This window comes from Fistularia commersonii, chromosome 22, assembly GCF_037954325.1.
Source record: "Fistularia commersonii isolate RoL2024-O1a breed Wild chromosome 22, RoL_Fcom_v1.0, whole genome shotgun sequence".
Lineage (NCBI taxonomy): Eukaryota > Metazoa > Chordata > Actinopteri > Syngnathiformes > Fistulariidae > Fistularia > Fistularia commersonii.
In genome coordinates, this window is record NC_141305.1 from 1130580 (window position 1) to 1151862 (window position 21283).

General features: G+C 46.2%; 1 protein-coding gene across 1 annotated transcript in view; it reads right to left on the reverse strand.

Annotated features, from left to right (window-relative positions):
- Positions 1 to 1435: 1435 nt before the first annotated feature.
- LOC147221237 (transmembrane protein 132B) overlaps positions 1436 to 21283 on the reverse strand; it is a 309075-nt gene continuing 289227 nt past the window's right edge. The window contains exons 8-16 of the mRNA XM_086169493.1: positions 18772 to 18835; positions 18426 to 18557; positions 16410 to 16487; positions 13152 to 13214; positions 10688 to 10816; positions 7358 to 7486; positions 6958 to 7257; positions 6610 to 6884; positions 1436 to 6061 (exon numbers count right to left, since the gene is read on the reverse strand). Of these exons, the coding sequence (XP_086025619.1) occupies positions 5431 to 6061; positions 6610 to 6884; positions 6958 to 7257; positions 7358 to 7486; positions 10688 to 10816; positions 13152 to 13214; positions 16410 to 16487; positions 18426 to 18557; positions 18772 to 18835 (1801 nt within the window). The 3' untranslated portion in view covers positions 1436 to 5430. The remainder of the gene's footprint in view (positions 6062 to 6609; positions 6885 to 6957; positions 7258 to 7357; positions 7487 to 10687; positions 10817 to 13151; positions 13215 to 16409; positions 16488 to 18425; positions 18558 to 18771; positions 18836 to 21283) is intronic.

The window sequence follows — 21283 nt, forward strand, 5'->3', positions numbered from 1 at the left end:
GTATGCTGAAGCTTTCAGAGTTCCTTTCTCTGGAACTAAGGGGCCAAAAACAGGCCCACATCATCATCCCTCCTCCACCAAATGTCACACTTGGCACAAAGCAGTCAGAGAAGTAGCGTTCTCCTGGTGACCACCGGACTCGTACATCAGATTGCCATTGGTCACTCCAGAGAAGGCGTCTCCACTGCTCTAGCGTCTGGTATCGGCGTGTATCCTTTGGTGACGCGTGTCTTGGATGAAGCTATTAGGACATGGAGAGCCATTCCATGAAGCTCTCTGCTCTTCAGCTCATCTGAAGGACACGTGAAGTTTGGAGTTCTGCATCCATTGACTCTGCAGAAAGTCGTCCGCCTCTCGGCACGATGCGCCTCAGCGTCCGCCGACCCGCTCCCTCCGTCCACGTGGCCTCACACTCCACTCGGTGGCCGTCGTTCCCAAACACTTCCATGTTCTTCTGATCCAGCTGACTGGAATATTTAGGAAATGTCACCACTGGATGTGTCGCACGGGTGGCCTCCTATCACAGCTCCACGCTGGAGTTCACTGAGCTTCTGAGAGACACCCGTTCTTTCACAACTGTTTGTAAAAACAGTCTGCATGTCGAGGTGCTTGATTGGATACACTTGTGGCCGCGGAACACCTGATTCCCATTATTTGGACGGGCGAGCCAATACTTTTGGGCCTATAGTTTATATCGCAAACAATCACCCTCTCGTTCACTCCTCACATAAATTCAAATATTTACTCTTTCTTTCACATCATGAAGGAACATCATAGAAACGTACTATACACTCATTTACCGACATACAAACATTCACCCTCTCTCTCACAGGTGTGGACAATGTAGGGTCTCCAGTGAAGCTACTGCATGTGTTTGGACTCTGGGAGGAACCCGGAGAACCCTGAAGAACCCCACGGAGACACTGGAGACTCCACACAGGAAGGCCTCCTGTGGGAATCCAAGCTGGGACCTTCTGGCTGGGAGGTGGAAGCACCAACCGGAGTGGCGCTGTGACTTCTTCCAACAGCAAACAAATGGAAATGTAGCATTGAAGTAGTGACCTGAAGATGGAGAAGGTCCAGGAGCCGGTCCTGGATAACAACGCCACGACGGACCGTCCACCAGAAGCCATCATGGAAAGTATGAGACTTGATGTTTTTAACCAGATGTTTTCAGCTCTTTCTGTGCAGGATGTGCTTCCCCTGCAGGTTCTCCAGGAAGTGGAAGAAGCAAAACAGGAAGTGAAGACCCGTTATTTTCTCCAGGTACGATCGACAGAGCGGAGCGGCGGTGTTGCGTTGGAGTGGCGATCGGCCCGAAGTGCGACCGCGACCTCTCGTCCGCCGCCATCGATCGATCGAGCGAGCGGAGGGTGAGCAGAACAGATAATGGATGGATGGAAAATGAAAAGACAAACAAGCTGCTTGAAAGGAGTTTGTTTATGGGTCTTTATTGGCCTCCATGGATCCACGCTCAATCAATGACAATAGCAAAGAGTGAAAGGAAAAGAAAATCACTTCAGCCGGCCGCGTCCAGACCGCCGTTTAGCCGCAACGCTACGGCTAAACCGCATTTCAACTCCATCCCTCTTCGATGACGTGATTGACTTCGCCCTTCGACGAACCCCCACCTCTACCGCCGTTTCACGGGTTTATCCGAAAAGAACTATTTAGAGGGGAAAAAACAAACAAACCGTAAATTAAACATGTCTGAAGCTCTTGTCCCCGGAGTGCTAAAAGGTCTGCTTCTGAAAATAAGAGCCTGTTGTTTTTTTGTCGGCACCCGCTGACGGTGAGAATTAAACAAAACGCGTGAAAACCAAGGCGGATGAAATAAACAACTTCACGTCCGACCCGGTTTCCGGGGGTCGGGATCAATCCGCTGGAGTTTCTCCTCAGTCTTTATGTTAATGTGCATTTATTTTGCGTTAGCAAAATGGAGAAGATGAAACTTTCTCCCGGGCGGCTGAAATATCGACTAACTGTAAGACGTGACTTATCGCACGACCGGCGACCTTCCAGATCGCCGCGAATATCTTAAAACGTGAATTTCTGTGGATCGGATTGGCGGACGGACGGGAGGAAAAAAATAAATAACGGGATCGGGGAGAAACATCGATCGTTAAAGCAACAGAAAAGATACGTTTACAAATCTAGTTTTAATCGTCACCCGTTTGCGTTCTCAAAACTGAGACTTGTTCAGTTTGGCGCTAATTTTGTGAGCTTGCAGGTCCTAAATCCTACGCTGGCTGCATCCAATTATCCTTATCTAGGTATATAAAGAAAAAAAAACACCTCTCCAAAATAACAAAATCTTCAGGAAAAAAAAAAACAAAAAAAAAAAAACCCTCATCATCTCATTTCACATCACAAATTGCGAAAATAATAGAATTTCCAAGAGGCATGTCAGAGGCAGACAATATCTTTTAAACCGTGGTGAAGAGTAAAAGACGCATTTATTATTTTGAGACCATTGTTTAACTTACACCATGACTATCGAGCACGATAGTGGAGTTTATTTCTGTCACAGCGCTGCTGCAGCTACATCGGAGTAGACCAGATACTTCGGCGGGTCCAGAATATACAGTACAATTGTCACCAGGTGTCGTAGCTATTGCTTTGGTGGAGCCTACGTGGCTCATCTAGTCCCGTCATTGGAGGAAAGCCCGACCGTGTCTGTGGAGGTTCTCGGTCGTCCGGGTCCTGGTCAATCCTTATCAGGTCAACTCGCGTTTTTTTTGTCTTCTTGAAGATGTTTCCCCTCTCATCCCAGAAGCTGTATCTGCTGGTGGCAAGGATAGCCTCTGCGGAAACAGATGGTCCGACGCGGGAGAGCCGCCTCTTCGGGTCGGGACTCCACGGTCCACCTACACCTGAAGGACAACGGCAACTCCTTGGGAGACAGCAATGTCCATGTTCTGGCCGGAGAAGGCGGGTTGTTTGAGAGAGGAGTCCAGGACGCCATCTTTGGAGTGACCTTCCCTGACCAGAGGAGGGGGGGTCATACAACCCAGAGCTGAGGTTCATCCCAAATACAGAATCACACGCATACCTGAAGGTCCATCTGCACCCTTACAACTCACCCCAACCAGGTTCTGGCAACTCCTGCTTGAACCACAGCCCAGGTGGACTAATGGATGCCTCCTGTTTCGCGCAATCGTCCCATTAGTCTAGCGAGTACTTGTTGGGATTCCATCTCAGGTGGGTCTTACCTTTGTTCCCCAAATGATGACCATGTTACCATTCAAGCTAGTTGCCGTACAACAACCTACTCGTTCGGCATGTGCACCCCTGAAACTCCCCAACTGTCTGCGGGAGCTCAAGAACCTCTGGGATGAAGAAGAGGAACATCTCCGAGGAGACAAACCGAGTACGGTTGCCGCGACGAGATTCGAAAACCGCGCAACTCTCCGAGGTCGACCATCTGTTTCCCCTTTGCGGAAATGTACCTTCGCGTTTTTGCTAGTTGTTTAAGTTTCGGAGAAAGTGATGTACGCGTGATGATGCGGATCCGACTCCCGCTCGGCTTCTCTCGGTTCAGCTTCGTCCCCCTTTAACGAACCACCTCTCTCAGACCGACGTTCCCCGAGCGAAATTGAGCGCGACGCACCGCGGATTGTCCCTATTGGTATAATTTTAGCACGGAGGTAAAGCGATTCCTACCCTGTACAAAGACAACTCATTAAATACTTTAAACAAAGACAGGAACATCTTTAGAAAAAAAAAAAGAGCCAGTAAGTTCACTTTTCACATTATTGTGGTAGATAGTATTGTGCGCCATATTTGCACTGTAAAATATACAAAATATCACCATGTCGTCAGCTAGCGACCCGCGATTCTTATTCACAAGCGCTCCCGAATCACGTTTTTATTTATTTACAACATACAGTGTACTCTGAAACCGTCACATGTTTATAAATATTGCAATCCAAAACGTCTTACAGTTCCGTGTTTTTTTTTTTGTTTTTTTTTTGTCGTTTTTTTTTTTTTTTTTTTTTTTGTTCTTCAAGAATCGTCACCTGAGCGTAAACGAAGGTGAGGCAACCCCCCCCTTTGTCCGCGGTGACCCCGTCACGTCACCTGTGCAGTCGGTCGCCGCCGCCCTCCTCACCCTCTCGACTGTTCGTTTAAATAAATACCTCTCGGAGAAATCACGTCACGAGTCTCTGGAAAACAAAACGCTACCGCTAACATCGTTGGGTATTAGCTAAAAAACGGCAGGGGGGGGAAACTAAAAAAATGATCTATCCATCCGAAATGCAAATAAAAATAAGTGTTAAATAAAAATGAGCTCTTATCTGCGTGGGTGTCGCCCCGGCTTCATCTGTGGTTTCAGTTCGCCGTTTTTGCGCCGCGTGGCAGAGATTCGGGGCGTGAACGAGCGTCCGCCGCCGCCGCCGTCCCAATGGCGGTGGAGGAGAGGCGCCGCCGGCTTCCAACAGAGAGGGAAACGCCGACGTCGGCTTGGAAGGTTTTTTTTTTTTTTTTTTTTTTTTTGTTTGTTTTTCATTAAACAGGAAGTTAGCTCAAACACGCCGGCGTCCTTTTTTTTTTTTTTTTCATTTTTTTTTTTTTTTTTTTTTCCTGTTTGTAAATTGTGCAAGTTTAAATGCCTCTGTCGTGGATCCAAGGGAGAAACAGTCTGACTCCTGACAAATTCTGGTGTTTGAATTTAAAAAAAAAAAAAAAATGGCCACTGATTGCATGATTTTATAGTCGAGTATTCGGAATATGCTGTATATAATTTCATATATATGTGTTTTTTTTTACATATTTCATTAAATGAAATATAACAGATCGCTCCAGACCCTATTTGTGGAGAAAAGAATGGTAGCCACTCTGCAGGTGTGCGGCATGAAGGTGAACGCTGTGGAGACCAGATCCATCGATTGGAACGCGAGAAGGAAGACCGCATGTGTGTGTGTGTGTGTGTGTGTGTGTGTGTGTGTGTGTGTGTGTGTCTTCCTATTGTTGTTTAAATGCAACGTCTGTCCAATAACAACCCTTGATTGTACCGTGTAACGCCATGGTTTGCAGGCTTCACCTTAAAAAACATACAAATTACTGTGGATTTCTACGTTCACATCTTAATAAATAATATAAAATGAATCCAGAATGCTATTCGCTATTTGCTACGGCGGTTTTCTTTCGCGGCGACGGCGGGCAAAGGGGAAACCGAAAAAGGGGAAACCGAATGTACGGGTAAAAACCTCCCGTTGAGTTTTCCGCTCAACTCGGCTGCAGGATTTGCGTTCCGTCCGGCGTCCTTCTACTCTTCACCGTGAGCCGACTCATCCCTCCATTTTTCTCTCTCCCTTCATCCATCGCAAAGGCATTACAGGTGAATTGTACTCATTGTTCATCCTTCCCCTCCGGCTCACTTCCTCTTCCCCCCCTCCACCTCCATTTCCTCAGTTTCTACCGCGTCAGTCACAGATTGTCTTGTAGCCTCTCCATGTAGGTTCTTATTTCGGACTGACCCAGGTCCATGTCGTGGCAAACCCACTTGATGTCATCCTCGCTCCCGTTGGTTACCAGAACCGAGGAGTTGGCATGCGGGCCCCCGCCTGGATTATCATTGGGTAGAACGGTGGCGAAAGAGGTGAATTTGACGCGCTTGCGCTTGGCGGCAGCGACCGCCGCCGCCGCCGCCGCCGCCGCCCGCGGGGAGTTGTTCAGGTGCTCCGTTTGACCGCTGGTGTCTTTACCGGAGGTCGCGATCGCCGGAAGGCACTGGTGGGACTCCGGGACGGACCTGGGCAGCGTTTGTCCGTGAGCGACGCCTCGGTGGCCGCCGGAGCTCCCGCCTCCGCCGACGCCGCCCCTCCCCGCGGCCACGCCCATCACCAAGGTGTTACCGGCCCCGTTCAGAAGGTACTTGTTCTCCTCGTACGCGCCCTCGTTGCGGTCGATGATGGTGGTGCACTCGTCCGGCAGGCCGCCCTGACACTGATCCGAGTGGTCGGCCAAAAGGTCGGCCTCGTTGCCGAGCCACACCCAGTCGTGGGCGTGGTTCATGTTGCCGCCGGCTTCCAGGACGGGCACCTGCTTGTGGCGGTATCTGCGAACACAACGCAACGGCAACGGAGATGCCAAGTCAGGGACTCAATTTGAAGCGATTTGAAGAGCGGACACATTGTTAGCCGTATCTGGAAATAAACGCACAGTTTTACGAATAAGTGGTAGATTGTCTCCTGGGGCTTTAACGCTCCTGAATGATCATTAACGGATACCGATCAGAGTATAATTAACGTAGAAACGCACCGGCGTCGTGTATCGGGCTTCCAACATTTGATTGCGTGTCCGACCGCAGGCACCGATGGTCTAACGAGCGGTGACACTTTTCAAATAAATAAAGCTGCGACATTAAGTTGCGTGCTTTCGGCTCATATCATGGTGTCTTTGTGGCCGAGGGATGTTGTTTCCTCCAAACTTGTAGTCTCGTAGGACATCTCCAATGAAAACGTAGGCAGCAACACTGACCTACATAATGAACTCCTGACAAGAAGATCGCCTTGTCATTTCCTGTCACGCGTAGACTTTACGAATCAACTAACTGTAAAACATAATTCATTTTGATGACTCGAAGTTGTGATTCTTGTTGTTTACCTGAATGCAAAGCTGACGCAGTTGATGAGGAAGACCAGTATTGCCAGACAGAATACTCCCAGGAGGGCATACATCCCGATCTCTAGGTCGGACAGTCCCCTGGTGGTCTGGGTAAGCTCTCCGTCTCCGGGCCCGGGTACCTCCACCTGTGCCGGGTAGACGCCGTAGTCCCCCGGTTGGCTGGGACCGCCCCCTCGGCTGCTGCTGTTGCCTCCGCCGACGGCCTTACCGGCCGAAGTCAAACGGGTTACCGTGCTCTTGGTTGTCGAGCTGACCTGGTGATGCCAAGAGGCACCGATTTCAGACTTCGGCGTAAAAAGAAGACCCCTCGGGACGTCCCCTTCTTACCTTCCTCATGGCTCCTTCTTCTCGGTCCACCGGGGCACTGTTCGATTTCCAAACTCCTCCCTCCTTCGCTTGTTGCTCATTTGTGCCGTTGTTCATCCCGCCGTTGTCCTCCTGGACGCCTCGTCCCATCACCCCCCTCTCCTCGCTCTTGGCGCCAAACTTCACCATCACGTTACCGACCCCGGATGCCAGGACGCTCTTTCTTTTGGACTTCTGGCAAGTCTCGGAGATGACCATTTCTACACGAACCAGCATCCCCTGCCCGTCGCCCTCCGCCACCACGATCGGCCAGTGCTGTTCCTGAAAAGATCGGGGAGCGGTTTGTCGAGCTTCTGTAAACTTGATGCAGGCTACCTCCAGACTGATCAGCGCGTGAAATGGAACCCCTCGGGAGTCCTACCTGATTTGTTATGGAGATGACGTTTTCATCCAGTGACACTGCCGACAGGAGGAAATCCTTGGGATCGTAGATATCAAGTGGCGTGACCGATCCGTCGCTGTACTGGATCCAAGCGCTTATTGCAGCTTCCTGAAGGAGAGCACAGAAGAGACTAATGTTGTGTTCCCATACAGATGCAAAGATACCCATTTGTCCCAGACCTTCGTAGAACATACAAGTAACGCTTATTGCAGCTTCCTGAAGGAGAGCACGCAAGAGACTAATGTTGTGTTCCCATACAGATGCAAAGATACCCATTTGTCCCAGACCTTCGTAGAGCATACAAGTAACGCGAGTTGGTCGGTAGAGGTTGATGTTTGGTCACAACGATGGATAGTATCTGACGGTTAATATGTTCTAGAAGTATGTTTGCTTCATTTTCTAAATTTGACCAAATTAGAAATGGATTTAAATTTGGAGACCCACATGTCAGCTTCTTGACGGAGAGCACAGAGGAGACTAATGTTGTGTTCCCATACAGATACAAAGATATCCATTTGTCCCAGACCTTTGTAGACCATACAAGTGACGGGAGTTGGTCGGTAGAGGTTGGTGTTTGGTCACGATGGATAGTATTGGTCTGACGGTTAATATATTCTAGAATTATGTTTGCTTCATTTTCTAAATTTGACCGAATTAGAAATGGATTTAAATTTGGAGACCTGCATGTCAGCTTCCTGAAGGAGAGCACGGAAGAGACTAATGTTGTGTTTCCATACAGATACAAAGATACCCATTTGTCCCAGACCTTCGTAGAACATACAAGTAACGTTTGCTTCATTGTCTACATTTGACTGATTAGAAATGGATTTAAATTTGGAGACCTGCATGTCCTTCCAGCCGAAGGTGCATGTGGTGGGCGCTGCCGTGGGGCGAGGCGCGCTTACTTAACATACGGCTATTTTTCATTTGATGCACAAGTACAATCTTTGGGACTTGAATTGACGTTTGCCAACAGATGGATCCAGTGTCCTTCTCGGGGTGGTGGAGCTCACAGGTGGAGGTCCGTCTCCTCACGTCTGCTGGTTCGGTCCCAGAGACGCATCATTCAACTCACTTTCCAATTGTTTGCGTTGTTGAGGAGCTTATCATCGGCAAGATTTACGAGGTCCTTCCTAACTAACTGAACAAACTACGGTCACGCTGCGGATGGTGAATGCAGGACAGCAAGACCTACTTCTGCAGGAGGTTAGGTCATGTGATATGAACTCCAACCCTCGAGGGTTATTGCATAAAATCTCCATCTGAGTCCAGTGTCCTCAACCCTTTACATCATGTGACAAGTGACATCTGTGAAAGCCCGTTTACATATTTTGCACGATTTCGTGATTGACGGAGGTGGAGTTGGATCCCCGTGGAGAAGTAAGTGGTGGACGCGTGTTTGAACAAGATGTTCCTCCTTAAAAAAGAAAAAATAAACAACATATAAATGCTCTAGTTACACTGAATGTGTGAAAAAAAAAAAACAATTTTTCTTTTTTTTGAAGAAGAAGAACCTTTTCACAAGGTGTTGACTGCTTTGTCTGCCGATGCCGAATGGTCGACGGAAATGCGAGAATCGGGGTTTCGAGGTTAAAATACGCTTCGCAGGCAGAAGCAGAAGGTTTCTTGCCCTCCAGATGTGGTGGTAAAGGCCTTCACCGACCACCGAGATCAGAGAGAACGTGCCGTTTCAGCTCAATGTAGCTGCACAGCGTGTTGTTGATAAGGTCTTCCAGTTCTTCTCTGCTGAGAAGGTTCAACCCCTGGAGGACCTGTGCACCTCAAGAACCCGTTGTCCTGAAATTGTCTTCTGTTTTTGCGATTTCAATTCCCCGTTGTCATCTCAGCTCAGGGTCACGATGCAGTGTGTCATGGATGAGGACGACCCCTGAAGAAAGGCGACCAGAAAAGAAATGTAGATGTTCATCTATCCACCCGTCCATCTTCTGCTGCTGATCTGAGGCTGGTAACATGAGAGCAGCAGGCTGAGAAGATGAACCTTGACTTCCTCCTCCCACTTGGTCCAGCTCTTCTGGGGGAATCTCAAGGTGTTCCAAGGCTAGCCCATAGTCGTGGCCCCTCTGGCGTGATCTTCAGCAGGTCCTCCTCCTGGTGGGACGTACCCAGAACGTCTCACCGAGCAGGTGCCCAGGAGGCCTCCTCAGCCTTTCCTCTGGATTTGGTGGATCTCTATCTCCAAGAGAGAGGGCCCAGGAACTCATCTCAGATGCTTGTATCCATTATCTCGCTCTTTTGGTCACTATACTATCAGTTTCTGGAGGCTTTCGTCAAGGCAGGAGGTGCAGGAGATGCAGGAGGTTGGACTCCAGCAGGTCTGCAGTGCTGGATCATCAGGACTCGTCAGAGCCAGATCGCTGGTCTACATATCGCCTTTCCTCGTTCCAGATCTCTACATCTCGCCTTTCCTTGCAAGTTCCTGAGACTCCAGCGACTCCTCAGACACCAAAACCAGTGCAGTCCTTGTAAATAAACCTCCTCACATTGGGTCACCTCACTTTGGGTCGAGTACCACCAAAAATCACGACATGCACCGTTCTGGACCAAACTATGTTGTTTGTTTGTTTGTTTAGAAGTTTATTAGGGACAGTGTACAAACACATTAAGCACAGAGGCAGAGATGTTTGTACCAGATTATAGCTCAAAGCTAATTTCCATCTGTAGTCCCGTGTAGATGCTACAACACAACGCTGGACCAGATCTTCATGTGTTTACACTCGACGGCCTTCTGGACGGTTACGGAGATAAAATCAAGCCAAGATGCAGAGAAGAAAGAAAGAAATAGTTCTTGTTCGACTGGATGTGCAAAGTAAAGAGACATCAAGGAAAACAGGCTGTCCACTAATGACCGCAACATCTTAGCAGCTAATTTAAAGCTCTGTCAGGAAGCAGGATGGCGTCCCGGGAGGGAAGACGGGGGACGGAGAAGGTGTTTTTATTATCTATTATATTTGAGGCCACGGGTGTCGAATAAAACACACCTGGAGTCGATGTAATTGTAGTTAAGTGGTTGGAATAGCCTGGAAGTTACGCACTCCTAATTAGAAAGTAATTATCATTGAGAGGGAGATAGCTGGGATAAAGCGTTTGTTGCACACAATTACTTTTTAACCCAACCTACACACACACACACACACACACACACACACACACACACACACACCCAAAGGCAACAAGGCGTCCATGTTTAATGTGCAGATTTGCAAGCGCAGTTTGCAGCGATCTGACGGCGATACCGTGTGCACAGCCTGGCGTTGGTGTGCACGGGAGCGTGCACGTGGCGCCTCCTACCTGTTTGGGCGCGTGCAGAAGGTCGGAGGCGGCGGCGGTCAACTGCACGGCTCGGGGATTCGCCGGACTGGCCGCCATGGAGACGGACAGCGACGCCACCAGCTGGACTCCCAGGTCCGTGATGGTGACCTGCAAACACACGGTTAAAAAATAAAAATTAAAAAAATCATGACCACAAAGCTTTGATTATTTAATGAAATATAAATATTACTCAGCCTTCAATAATGGAGGCGGTCAATATTCACGTCTGTTTATTCTTTTTATTTTATTCCTGTGCCTCGATGGGCTTCGGAAAATAGTCGACGAAAATAGTCGATGAGATGGCGTTCGCCCGCTAATATATTACGATTTAATTGTTCAGCTATGAGAAAAGGGTATTAAAAAAAAAATCACTATCACAAAGAAACAACTAAAGCTTATTTTAAAACTGCAGGTAATAAAAGCGGATACAGCAGTAGATAATAAAAGCCAACAAATCATGCATTAAGACTATAAGCTCCGCTCGCAGAAGCATAATGCTGTCTGGGTTTAATAAACGCCGGCCGGATCTCAGCGGAGCCGCAATCTACCAGCTTAATATTAATATTGTCTTATAATTCTGTTCATTTTCAATATTAACACTTAACACGTGGCAGATAATAAAGAAATCCTGTTGGGAAAAACACCAAAAACAAAAAAAAAGGCCTGATTTGTTTTCCTTCTCAGTTTGATGGGACAGAGCATTCATTCATGGGGGATCCGCAGAAACATCTAGAACAGGGGTGTCAAACATACGGTCCGCAAGGGGGTTCGACCAGGTCCACAGGATAATTTAAAAGTGAAAAAATGCATAAAAGACAAGGATTTATTTATTTAAATTAAATGCAATTCAAGAATTTTCCACTAGGGGGCGCTATTTAGGTCAGCGTAGACGACAATCCGCATCACTGAGACGTGAGACGGACCAATCAGCAGACGGTATCAATGTACCACCTGCTGCTCTCGCTACGCCCTCATTAGCCAAAATGTCGTTATCAAAACAGAGAAAAGTAGTTAAAGAGTGTAGAATTTTCAAAGAAAATTTGACTACGTCCTATTTATTTACGGAGACACACAGGAAACCTTTGTGCTCGGTGTGTTTGCAACAACTTTGGGTATTTAAGGAATATAATATTTGGCGCCGCTACGAGACTCATCAGAGCGAAAAATATGACGGCTTGCAAAGAAACTGAGAAGAGATAAGATCGACCAATCACAGGCAGGTCTGAGGAAACAGCATCATCTTTCACCCATAGCTGAGAAATCAGTGCAGCAGCGGTAAAAGCTAGCTAGCTAATTGCTAGTGAAAATGTGCAATTTAATGTTAGTCAGCAGCTTCACTACTAAAGAGTACGGTGGAATTCAATTTTCATGCAACTCCATGCATTTTCAGTATGTATTGTATGAGTATGCATGTTTTATGGATGAAGTTTACACATTTACAGGTGAATATCTCTTCCTCACACATTCAATAGCACTCTTTTTGGTTTGTAAGGTGTAGGCGGGGATTCAGTTTAGATTTTATATGCACATGTGGAAATGGTTTAAAAATCCCTTTCTTTATAAGTCTCATTTAATCTTAAAGTGCATTATCATATTTTTCAATACCAATTACTTGTTAAAGTTTTGTGCCTTTGTACCATCAGTGGGATCAGTTGCAATGTAAACATGTGAATGATAAAAGTAAATCGCACTTTTGTCAAAGGAAATATGAGGTGTTTCATGAAATGTTTTGTAAAAGGATTGTTCATTAAATTACAAGATTTTCCTCATGTCCTTGTACTTCTTTACACCAACACAGAGGAAAGACATGATGTTTTGGTTATTTATTGCTGAGTATGCTATCATTTTAATGGTCCGGCCCGCTTGACATCTACCTCGGCCGTATGTGGCCGCCATGAGAAATGAGTTCGACACCCCTGATCTAGAAGGTCTCGGAAAAGCCGCCGCCGTGAGAAGAACCGGCGGGAATCGAACCTTCTCGCTGCGAGGCAGAAGCTCCAGACGCATATTTTTAAACAAATTATGATAAACGACGTCGCCGTTGTGATGTTAATGGTGATTTCTGGAGTCTCTAACGAGCCTCTCCTTGATGACATCTTGTGCAATTTGTCTTGATTAGCGCCCCGAAGGCTTCCTTTTTGTTTTCTTATGTTTTGCGGCGCGTCTCGGTGGTCTTCTCCTCCCAGGAACCATAATCACAGGGCGCCGTAACTGGTAAATGATGTTCTCCCCTTCCAGGCGGCGCTCGTTGTTTTGAATCGAAAATGACACCGATCGGGAAATGCTAGGCTAACTTTCTTAGCGGGGTTTTGATCGAACGGCGGCGTCGGACATTTTCATTTGGTGCATTTAGTTTGTTTTTGCAGAAATGTTAAGTGAAGCGCTGTACTCCGCTTGCTCAAGGGCGCTTCGGCGCGCCGACCTTCCGATGGGTTAGTCTCACCTTGTCGTCCAACACGGTCACGGTCTTTTCCGCCAGGATTGAGTCAGACAGCGGGGAGAGCACCTGAACACCAGACATTTATTAAAGAAAATGAATACATGAATAAATTCATAAAAATGACACGGGGATATAAGCATTCTACATATTGAAGAGTTGGAAACCAGCCTGCCTCTGAGCTATCAGACACATTTTACAGCATGTGATGAAAATAGAATAGAGATGCACACGTGTATATATATGCATATATATATATATATACATATATATGTATATATATATATGCAGTAGACATACACACAATCTGGAGTAGAGTATATATAGAGTATATATGATAGAGTATATATATATGCGCAATATATAGTTGAGTATATATACGGGCTATATAAAAGAGTATATATACAGGATATATAGTAGAATATATATAGTAGGGTATATAAACAGGATATATAGTAGATTAATTTATACAGTATATATAGAAGAATAAATATACAGGATATATAATAGAGTATATATACAGTATATATATTTGTATAAATAAACAGGATATATAGAAGAGTATATACATCGGCATTATGATAGAGTATATATATAGTATATATAGTAGAGTATATAAAGTAGGGTATATGAAGCGGATATATAGTAGAGTATATATACAGGATATATAATAGAGTATATATACAGGATATACAATAGTATATATAACAGAATATAATTTATATAAGACTAAGACCAACTTTATTCATCCTGAAGGAAATTGTTGTACCAGAGTTTCAAGTAAAACCTAACAATAATAAATAATAGTAGGAAATTGTATAAACAGTAAAAAAAATAAAATAAAATATATATATACACATACACACATATACATATACATACGTGTACACACACATATGTATATGTGTGTGTGTACACATACATATGTACACACACACACACACACACACACACACACACACATATATATATATATATATATATATATATATATATGTACATATGACCATATGTTCGGTCATGTACAGAGAAGAGATAGAGAATATATTGGTAGACGGATGCTGGAATTGGAGCTGCCAGGCAAGAGGTCTGGAGGAAGACCAAAGAGAAGATTTATGGACGTAGTGAGAGAGGATATGAAGGTAGCTGGTGTGAGAGAGGAAGATACGGAGAATAGGGTTAGATGGAGAAAGTTGACTCGCTGTGGCGACCCCTAACGGAAAAAGCCGAAAGAAGAAGAAGATATATATATATATATATGTGCACACACACACACACACACACATATATATATATATAAATAAATATAAAGAGGGTAGAAACAGCGTTGATTCATTCATTCATTCATTCACTCATTTATTCACTCACTCATCCCTCCATCCATTTACTCCTTAATTCACTATTTCATTTATATTTCATTCAGTGTTTCATTCATTCATTTTCTGAACCACTTAGGGTTAAATTCCGGGTTCAGCCTGCACCGCTGGGTCACAGGGGCAGAAATACAGACAAACAAACATTCATCCTGTCATTCACACATCTGGTCAACATCCTGCAGGAGTTTGGACTGCGAGAGGAACCCTGAGGAACCCTGAGGAACCCTGTGGAACCCCAGGAGGAGAACATGGACTCCACACAGGAAGGCCTGCGATGGGAATCCTAAGAAAGACCTGCCTCATCGTCCATGAGAAGACGTGCACCTCCACAGCCCAGATGTTGCACGTGCAGGTCCGACCATTGGTGGTCAACATCTGGATGACAAAGGTGACGTTGTGTATCACACACACACACACACACACACACACACACACACACACACACACACACACACACACACACACACCCAAAGGCAACAAGGTGTCCATGTTTAATGTGCAGATTTGCAAGCGCAGTTTGCAGCGAGCAAGCTGACGTTGTGTATCCACAGCGGAACACATGGCAGCATTTTTATTTTTAATTATTATTATTTATAATATAATAAATAATATATAGGTGTATATATAATTATGATGTTTAATATTATTATATTATATTGGTGAATATTCATAATTATTATTGTTATTTATTTAAAAAAAAAAAAAATTAAAAGAATATAGTCAATGGTAAACATGATGGAAAGTAAAGCAAAATGACGCTGGTGAGAATTAACCGCTGCTGTCGCTCCGCATCACCCATACGGCGTAAGCCCTGTAAATACTGGAGCGTACGCAAACACACACACACACACACACACACACACGCCATGCAGACACGTTGTTGTCGCCATCTGTTCCCCAGCTGCGCTCCCATGTGCGAGCGTTCAGCCGAGATGAGTCGCGCAAACAAAGCAGAAGGCTGAGGAGCTAAAAGGTGAGCCGAAGCCGGTCGCTCGGAGGAAACGATGGAAGAAGGAGGGAAGGGAGGGGAGGAACGATGGAGATGAAAAAAAAAAAAAAAAAAGAAAGTGGGGAGTGTGTAAGTCAGTGTGATTGAGATTAGGGACCCCGTGTTGGCGAGCGCCACCCCATCCGGAGACGCACAAAGAACATCTCACGTCAAATTCATTCCCACCCACAGCGAGGTAACACAATGCGCTGACTGACATCTCTGAGATTGTTCCTCAACACACACAGTCAGGGTTGGACGGAGAGAGAGAGAGAGAGAGAGAGAGAGAGAGAGAGAGAGAGAGAGAAGGATTGAGAGGGAAGAGAAGGAGGGACGAGGTGAAGCTCCGGGAGACGGAGCCCAGGGTGAAATTGAAATGTCAAACTCTCAAATGACGGCTGTCGGCTCTGGCGTCTCGCCGGGTGGATTCTCTCTCCTGACTCCCCCAAAACAGAGCACAGCTGTTGCCTTGTGTGTGTCCCTCTGTGTGTGTGTGTGTGTGTGTGTGTGTGTGTGTGTGTTCATGCTCATGCATGCAGCAATCTCCTGTTGGAGGGATGCTAGCATCCATTCAGCTGATCCCCCGCTGCTGCTACCGTAAACTCGCCGCCAGGCCGTTTTTCTGACACGCGACGCCGAATTAAATTTTTTTTAAAAATTGGTTTCGGGAAAACAGATTAAAATATTACATTTCAGGGAAAAAACAGCCGTGCACGTCGCTTTTTAGAGTATTAGTTAAATACATTTCCAAGGCATGTAGATGGATACAGTGGAGAAGACATTCAAAATGCTACTTTACATAGAAAAAAATATACATATATGTATTTTTTAGTATAATAAATATTGCATTGTTTATTTATATGAATATAAATGAAAAGAATTAAAAAATGGTGCAGATACCTGAATGGTGGTGATCCCCAGGTCGCGTCCGATCAGAATCCGTCCGTCGATCAGCCGGGCGATCCGGGGATCCTCCACCTGTGGAGCGCAAACACACCGCGCAGCACTTTTAGCATTTTATTTCTTATATTTCCAATTCTTCCACAGAACTCCCGTGAACCGGTCCTATTTTACGCTCATAAATATTCCTTGTGCGTCCACGTCGATATTTTCTAGAGATTGTAAGAATGAGGGCGAACCAAAACTAAAATAAAGCCTTCAGTTGTTTAAGAGTTACGGATCAATATAACGTCTGCTTTGTTTGGCAAGTGAGGGCAGGATAAAATGTTATTTTTACTTTTATTATTATCATTTTTATTTTTCATTCATTCATTTTCCATTCGGGTGATCCTGCCTTCAGGGATGGCGGAGGCCGTTCCAGTTGTCACCGGACAGAAGTTCACCTGCAACCATCCACCCTCTCATTCACATGTCGGGACAATTTGGGGTCTGCAGAGGCCTTCAGTCACCAAGGGCACCCTGAAATCTTCTTGTCGTGGCAACTGGACTTGAAATTGTGCACTTGAAGATGTTTCAGCCTTTGTCCCAGAGGCTTCTGTGGGGAGTTTGCTAATAGAACTGCCAGGTTTTCACTGCCAGGTGTGCTGTAGATGGGAGAGTTGATGGGCAGAACAAGGTCTAAGGGGGTTGGTATGCTAATGGAGGTATCATTCATTGGGGACAAAGAGGCAACTTTTGGGGATCACGTGGACTAGAAAAAGTATAACCGGACAAAGGAGTTAAACCCTTGGGATCCCGAAGACTGAGGCTGAAGTTACTGGGAGTTTCCTGGGTGTTTGGAGGGTGCAGAAGGTCCCGGTCTTGATTCTAGCCAACAAGCTATACTTGGGAAAAAGGGTTGAAACGTCTTCAAGAGAAGACATACAAGTCCGGTTCCCAGATTTGGGGTCTCCAATGAACCTCCTGTGTGTTTTTGTGGCCGTGGAGGAACCTGGAGGATCTGTGTTATCATTATTGTGATAATTATTATCATTGTTATATATTGCCAGCCGAGTGCCGTGATGTTTAGCCGTCTCTTGTTGCGACGTTTTGGAGACAACAAGCGCAGACGCTACGTGTCCATCACTTGATCAAACATGTCATAGTGTCTTAGTGACCACACAACCTGCTAGTAAGTAATATTTCCAACCTAGAGAAAAGGAGCCAGAGCCAAGCCAGCTCTTTTTTTTCCATCGCCTTCAGCCAGACCAGCTCTTTTTCGCCGTTGCCTCCTGGCACTCACTCCATAGTTAATGCGCAGACGTGAGTGACATCCATCATACCGCTAAGTGGTGTTCGGGGTGGAAGGGACGGTGTGTGTGCTTTATGTGCCAGAGGAACACTCTGCGCCTTCCACGGTCTCGAACCCCAAGGACAGCGGCGGCCATTACATCGATCGCGACCTACAGGTCGATGGCAAAGGTGGCGTTGGTGGATCGCGTGTCATAAAAAAAAAAGGGCGAATGATAGGCGATCATCTAGATTCCCTGGAAAACTCTAGCAAGCACGGGAGTTGGCCGGTTAGCCTCCGATTTATCTACGCTAAACTTGAGAGGGGGTGTAAAATTGAGTCGGGGGAGTTGGACCGAGCTTCCGCTCAGAACGGGAGGAGGAAACTTCTTTTTCACCATGTCTTATTGGCCTCGCCGGTGAGTGGACCACTGCTGTACCCTAGGAAGGAAAATGTGGAGCGCCGTTTTTGGACTCTTGATAAAACAACTACGGCATAACCTTCCATCCAAAAAGTGTGCTGAAATAGAGTTTTCCGTGAAAATTTTCCCGTTTGCGTAGTTTGTTTGATAGCGTCGGTTTACTTGCAGTCTATCCTTTCGGTATTTTTCAGCACTTTGAAACGCTTTTCGGCATCTGCGCCCTTTAGCGTCAATGCTACCGAGCTGTAGCCCCTCTCTCTTTCGGCACCTTCTGCAGAGAAGGAAACGAGGAAGAAGGGAAGATGATGTCAACAACTTTGCGTACCTTCAGCTGACCCAGGACCAGGTGGGTGATGTCGGCCTGCCAGTCGGAGCCCAGCATGTAGACGATCTCGCCGCCTCGGTCGGACGGTTCGGTGACGAAATGGGTGAGGACGCGCACCAGGGCGTACTGATACTGCGGGGAAAAACAGCTAAATGACGGTTTTTCACAACACAACTTTTTTTTTCTTCTCGGTATGACTTTCGTGCCGACGGCAGAAAAACGTTGTCGGACAGTCGGTCGCGGGGAAAACGGTCCTCGTTCCACTCCTCGGGATAATCCCCTCGAAGATGAAGAAGAAGTTTCCAGAACAAGCTTTGGTGTGATATGAAAAGCAATCAAATAATACCTGTAGGGTGCAGCCTTTGCCCTTCCTCTCGTCGTCCTCGTCGTCCTCGCTGTCTCTGGTGGGTCTGGCACGAGACGAGGGAGGCGAGATAGACGAAGAGACAGAGGCAAAGATGAGATTGGGACATCCGGGGTTTTGGGCGATCTGGTAATTAAGATTTAAATGCCGGGGTTTAATTTCCACTCGGGGTTGAAATCAGAGACGGTGAAGATACAAACCATCAGGTTTGGGGCCTTAATCACGAATCCTCCATAAGAGCGTGAGTGAAATGTGTTTGAATTGTCGGAAATGAGCGGAAGTTGAAGAAAAGAAGTAAAACTGTCGGTGAATCATTGATCGCCAAATCGGGGATTCACTTTAACTTCAGTTTTTCAGTTAGGTGACCATCTCTGTCACGAACATACATGAAGGTAATCGTGGTGAATTCTCGTCAAATCTTCTTGTTTTGGCAACGTACTTGAATTTCAGGCCTCACCTGAGAGCCTTCTTCAGCTCTAATGAGGGTTTTGGGGGGGTCCAGGTTACGGTGGTTTGTCGAGTGCATGGATGTGTTGCTCTGCAGAAGCTAGGTGTTTGGGAGGTTGTTATGCTAACGGGGATGTCGTTCATTGGAACAGAAGAGCGATTTAGCAGGATTGCCTGACACCCCCGTTAGCACAACGACCCCCCTGACATGTAGCTTCTGCAGATCTTCCATTTACGCAACAAACCACCATCACCTACCTTTTCGGAGCTACTTGAGAACACTTGAGAACTTTCCTGAGCTGGAAGACGCAGATTAGCTTCGTGATTTAGCCTTAACTTCGGACATACCGACAGACACGAATGAGCTGGACGTGAAGCTACGAAGGAAAAAAACGGTTTGCTCACGAAACGCAAACAAACGTCGGAACCTTCAAAACCGAGCTGCTTTTATTTTCAAAGCAAATGTCAGACAATGCTCGGACAAATGTCGGATGAGTCCGATATTTGCTGGTAACACATGTTTTTTTTAGAATTTTTTTATATGTATCATATCTTGTGGTTTCCCGTCCCGTCTGTCAAATTTGAAAACTCAATGCGGCCCCTGAGACAAAAAGTTTGCCCACCCCTGACCTGGAGCCACCCAATAACCTGGAAGTTCTATCTGGAAAATTCTCACAGGTCATTAGAAGCGAAGAAACGAAGATAAGATTATGGTTTTGACTCCCGACTACTAGTACTTCGGATCTTCGTAATGTAAAGAAGCCTCTCGGATGAGGGTTGAAATGTCCAGTTGCCAAGACAAGAAGATTTCAACAAGAACTCACCATGAGAACCTCCACAAACTTCTTCTCCTTTGATTGCTCCCGCCGAGTGTCTCAACAGCCAATCAACTGCCTCCATCCAACCCACAGCCAATCACTTATCTTCCTCTCCTCTCTCACCATCTGCATTTCTGTCTTCCACCAGACCTCCTCTATCGCTTCTCCGTCCTCGTCCAAACCATCTCAGCTGGACTTCATCTCCAGAACATCTAACATGTGCCGTCCATTCCTGATCCTGTCCATCCTCTTCACTCCCAAAGAGGAACCGTGGTATCTTCTGACTTCCAACAAGCTATGCTACCTCTTCCTGTTGGCTAGGTGGCGTAGAATATTCTGGTGGGCTGAGGGAAGCTAATTCAGGTTTTAGCTAAAGAACAAACCACACGTTGAGTCCGATGATTTTTTTTTTTTCACAGAAGCTTCACAAAGAAGCACATCTTCTCAGAACCACAGTTTGCAGGTCACAAATAAAGGGTCTTGGAAATGCTCCCCAAGGCCAAATGACCAACTGATACCAAACAGAGGTAGATGTTTCTATTTACGGCTATTTACAAAATAAGACTACAAGTACGGACAAGGTGATTTCTGTGAGAAGACGCAAGCGGAGGAAGCTTTCAGCGCGGAAAAAGCCGGAGAACTTGCGTAGACACTGAAATAACATCTTTTGGTGTCCTTCCCTGCCGTGTAGGATCTCCACGAAGTACATTTTAGCGAGTCCACGCCGGGTCGCGTTTACGCAAAGGTGCGAACAGAACCTCTTTGCCGGGCGCGTGTCGGGGAGCGTGTTACCCACATAGCATCATAGGAATTCTCTTTCCATTTCCCGAGGAGCCACAGTCATACGTCTGCGTACAAGTGTGGGCCTGATAGTTCTTATGTTTCATCCGGTGAGATAGCGGTTAGGGAGGGGGGAAGATAGAGGCGCGCGGCTATCAGAAAAGAAATTGGGGGGAAATTGAAAAATAGGCCTCGGCAGTGGGCGAACGCAGGAGCTGCAGAGGACGTGAAATCAGAGAAACACAAATTGCCAATGCGCTCCGGCACACGGATCCACAAACAGCATCAGAGACGCCGGCAGAGGGAAGAGATACGCCGACGATTAGGGAGGATTGCTTTCAACCAGAGAAGAGAGTATGCAGGTTTTACGGTTGATTTTTAGTTTTTTTTCTATGTGTAAAATGGATTCTTTCCCCGCCGCCGCGCCCGGGATTTAATTTCAATTGTTG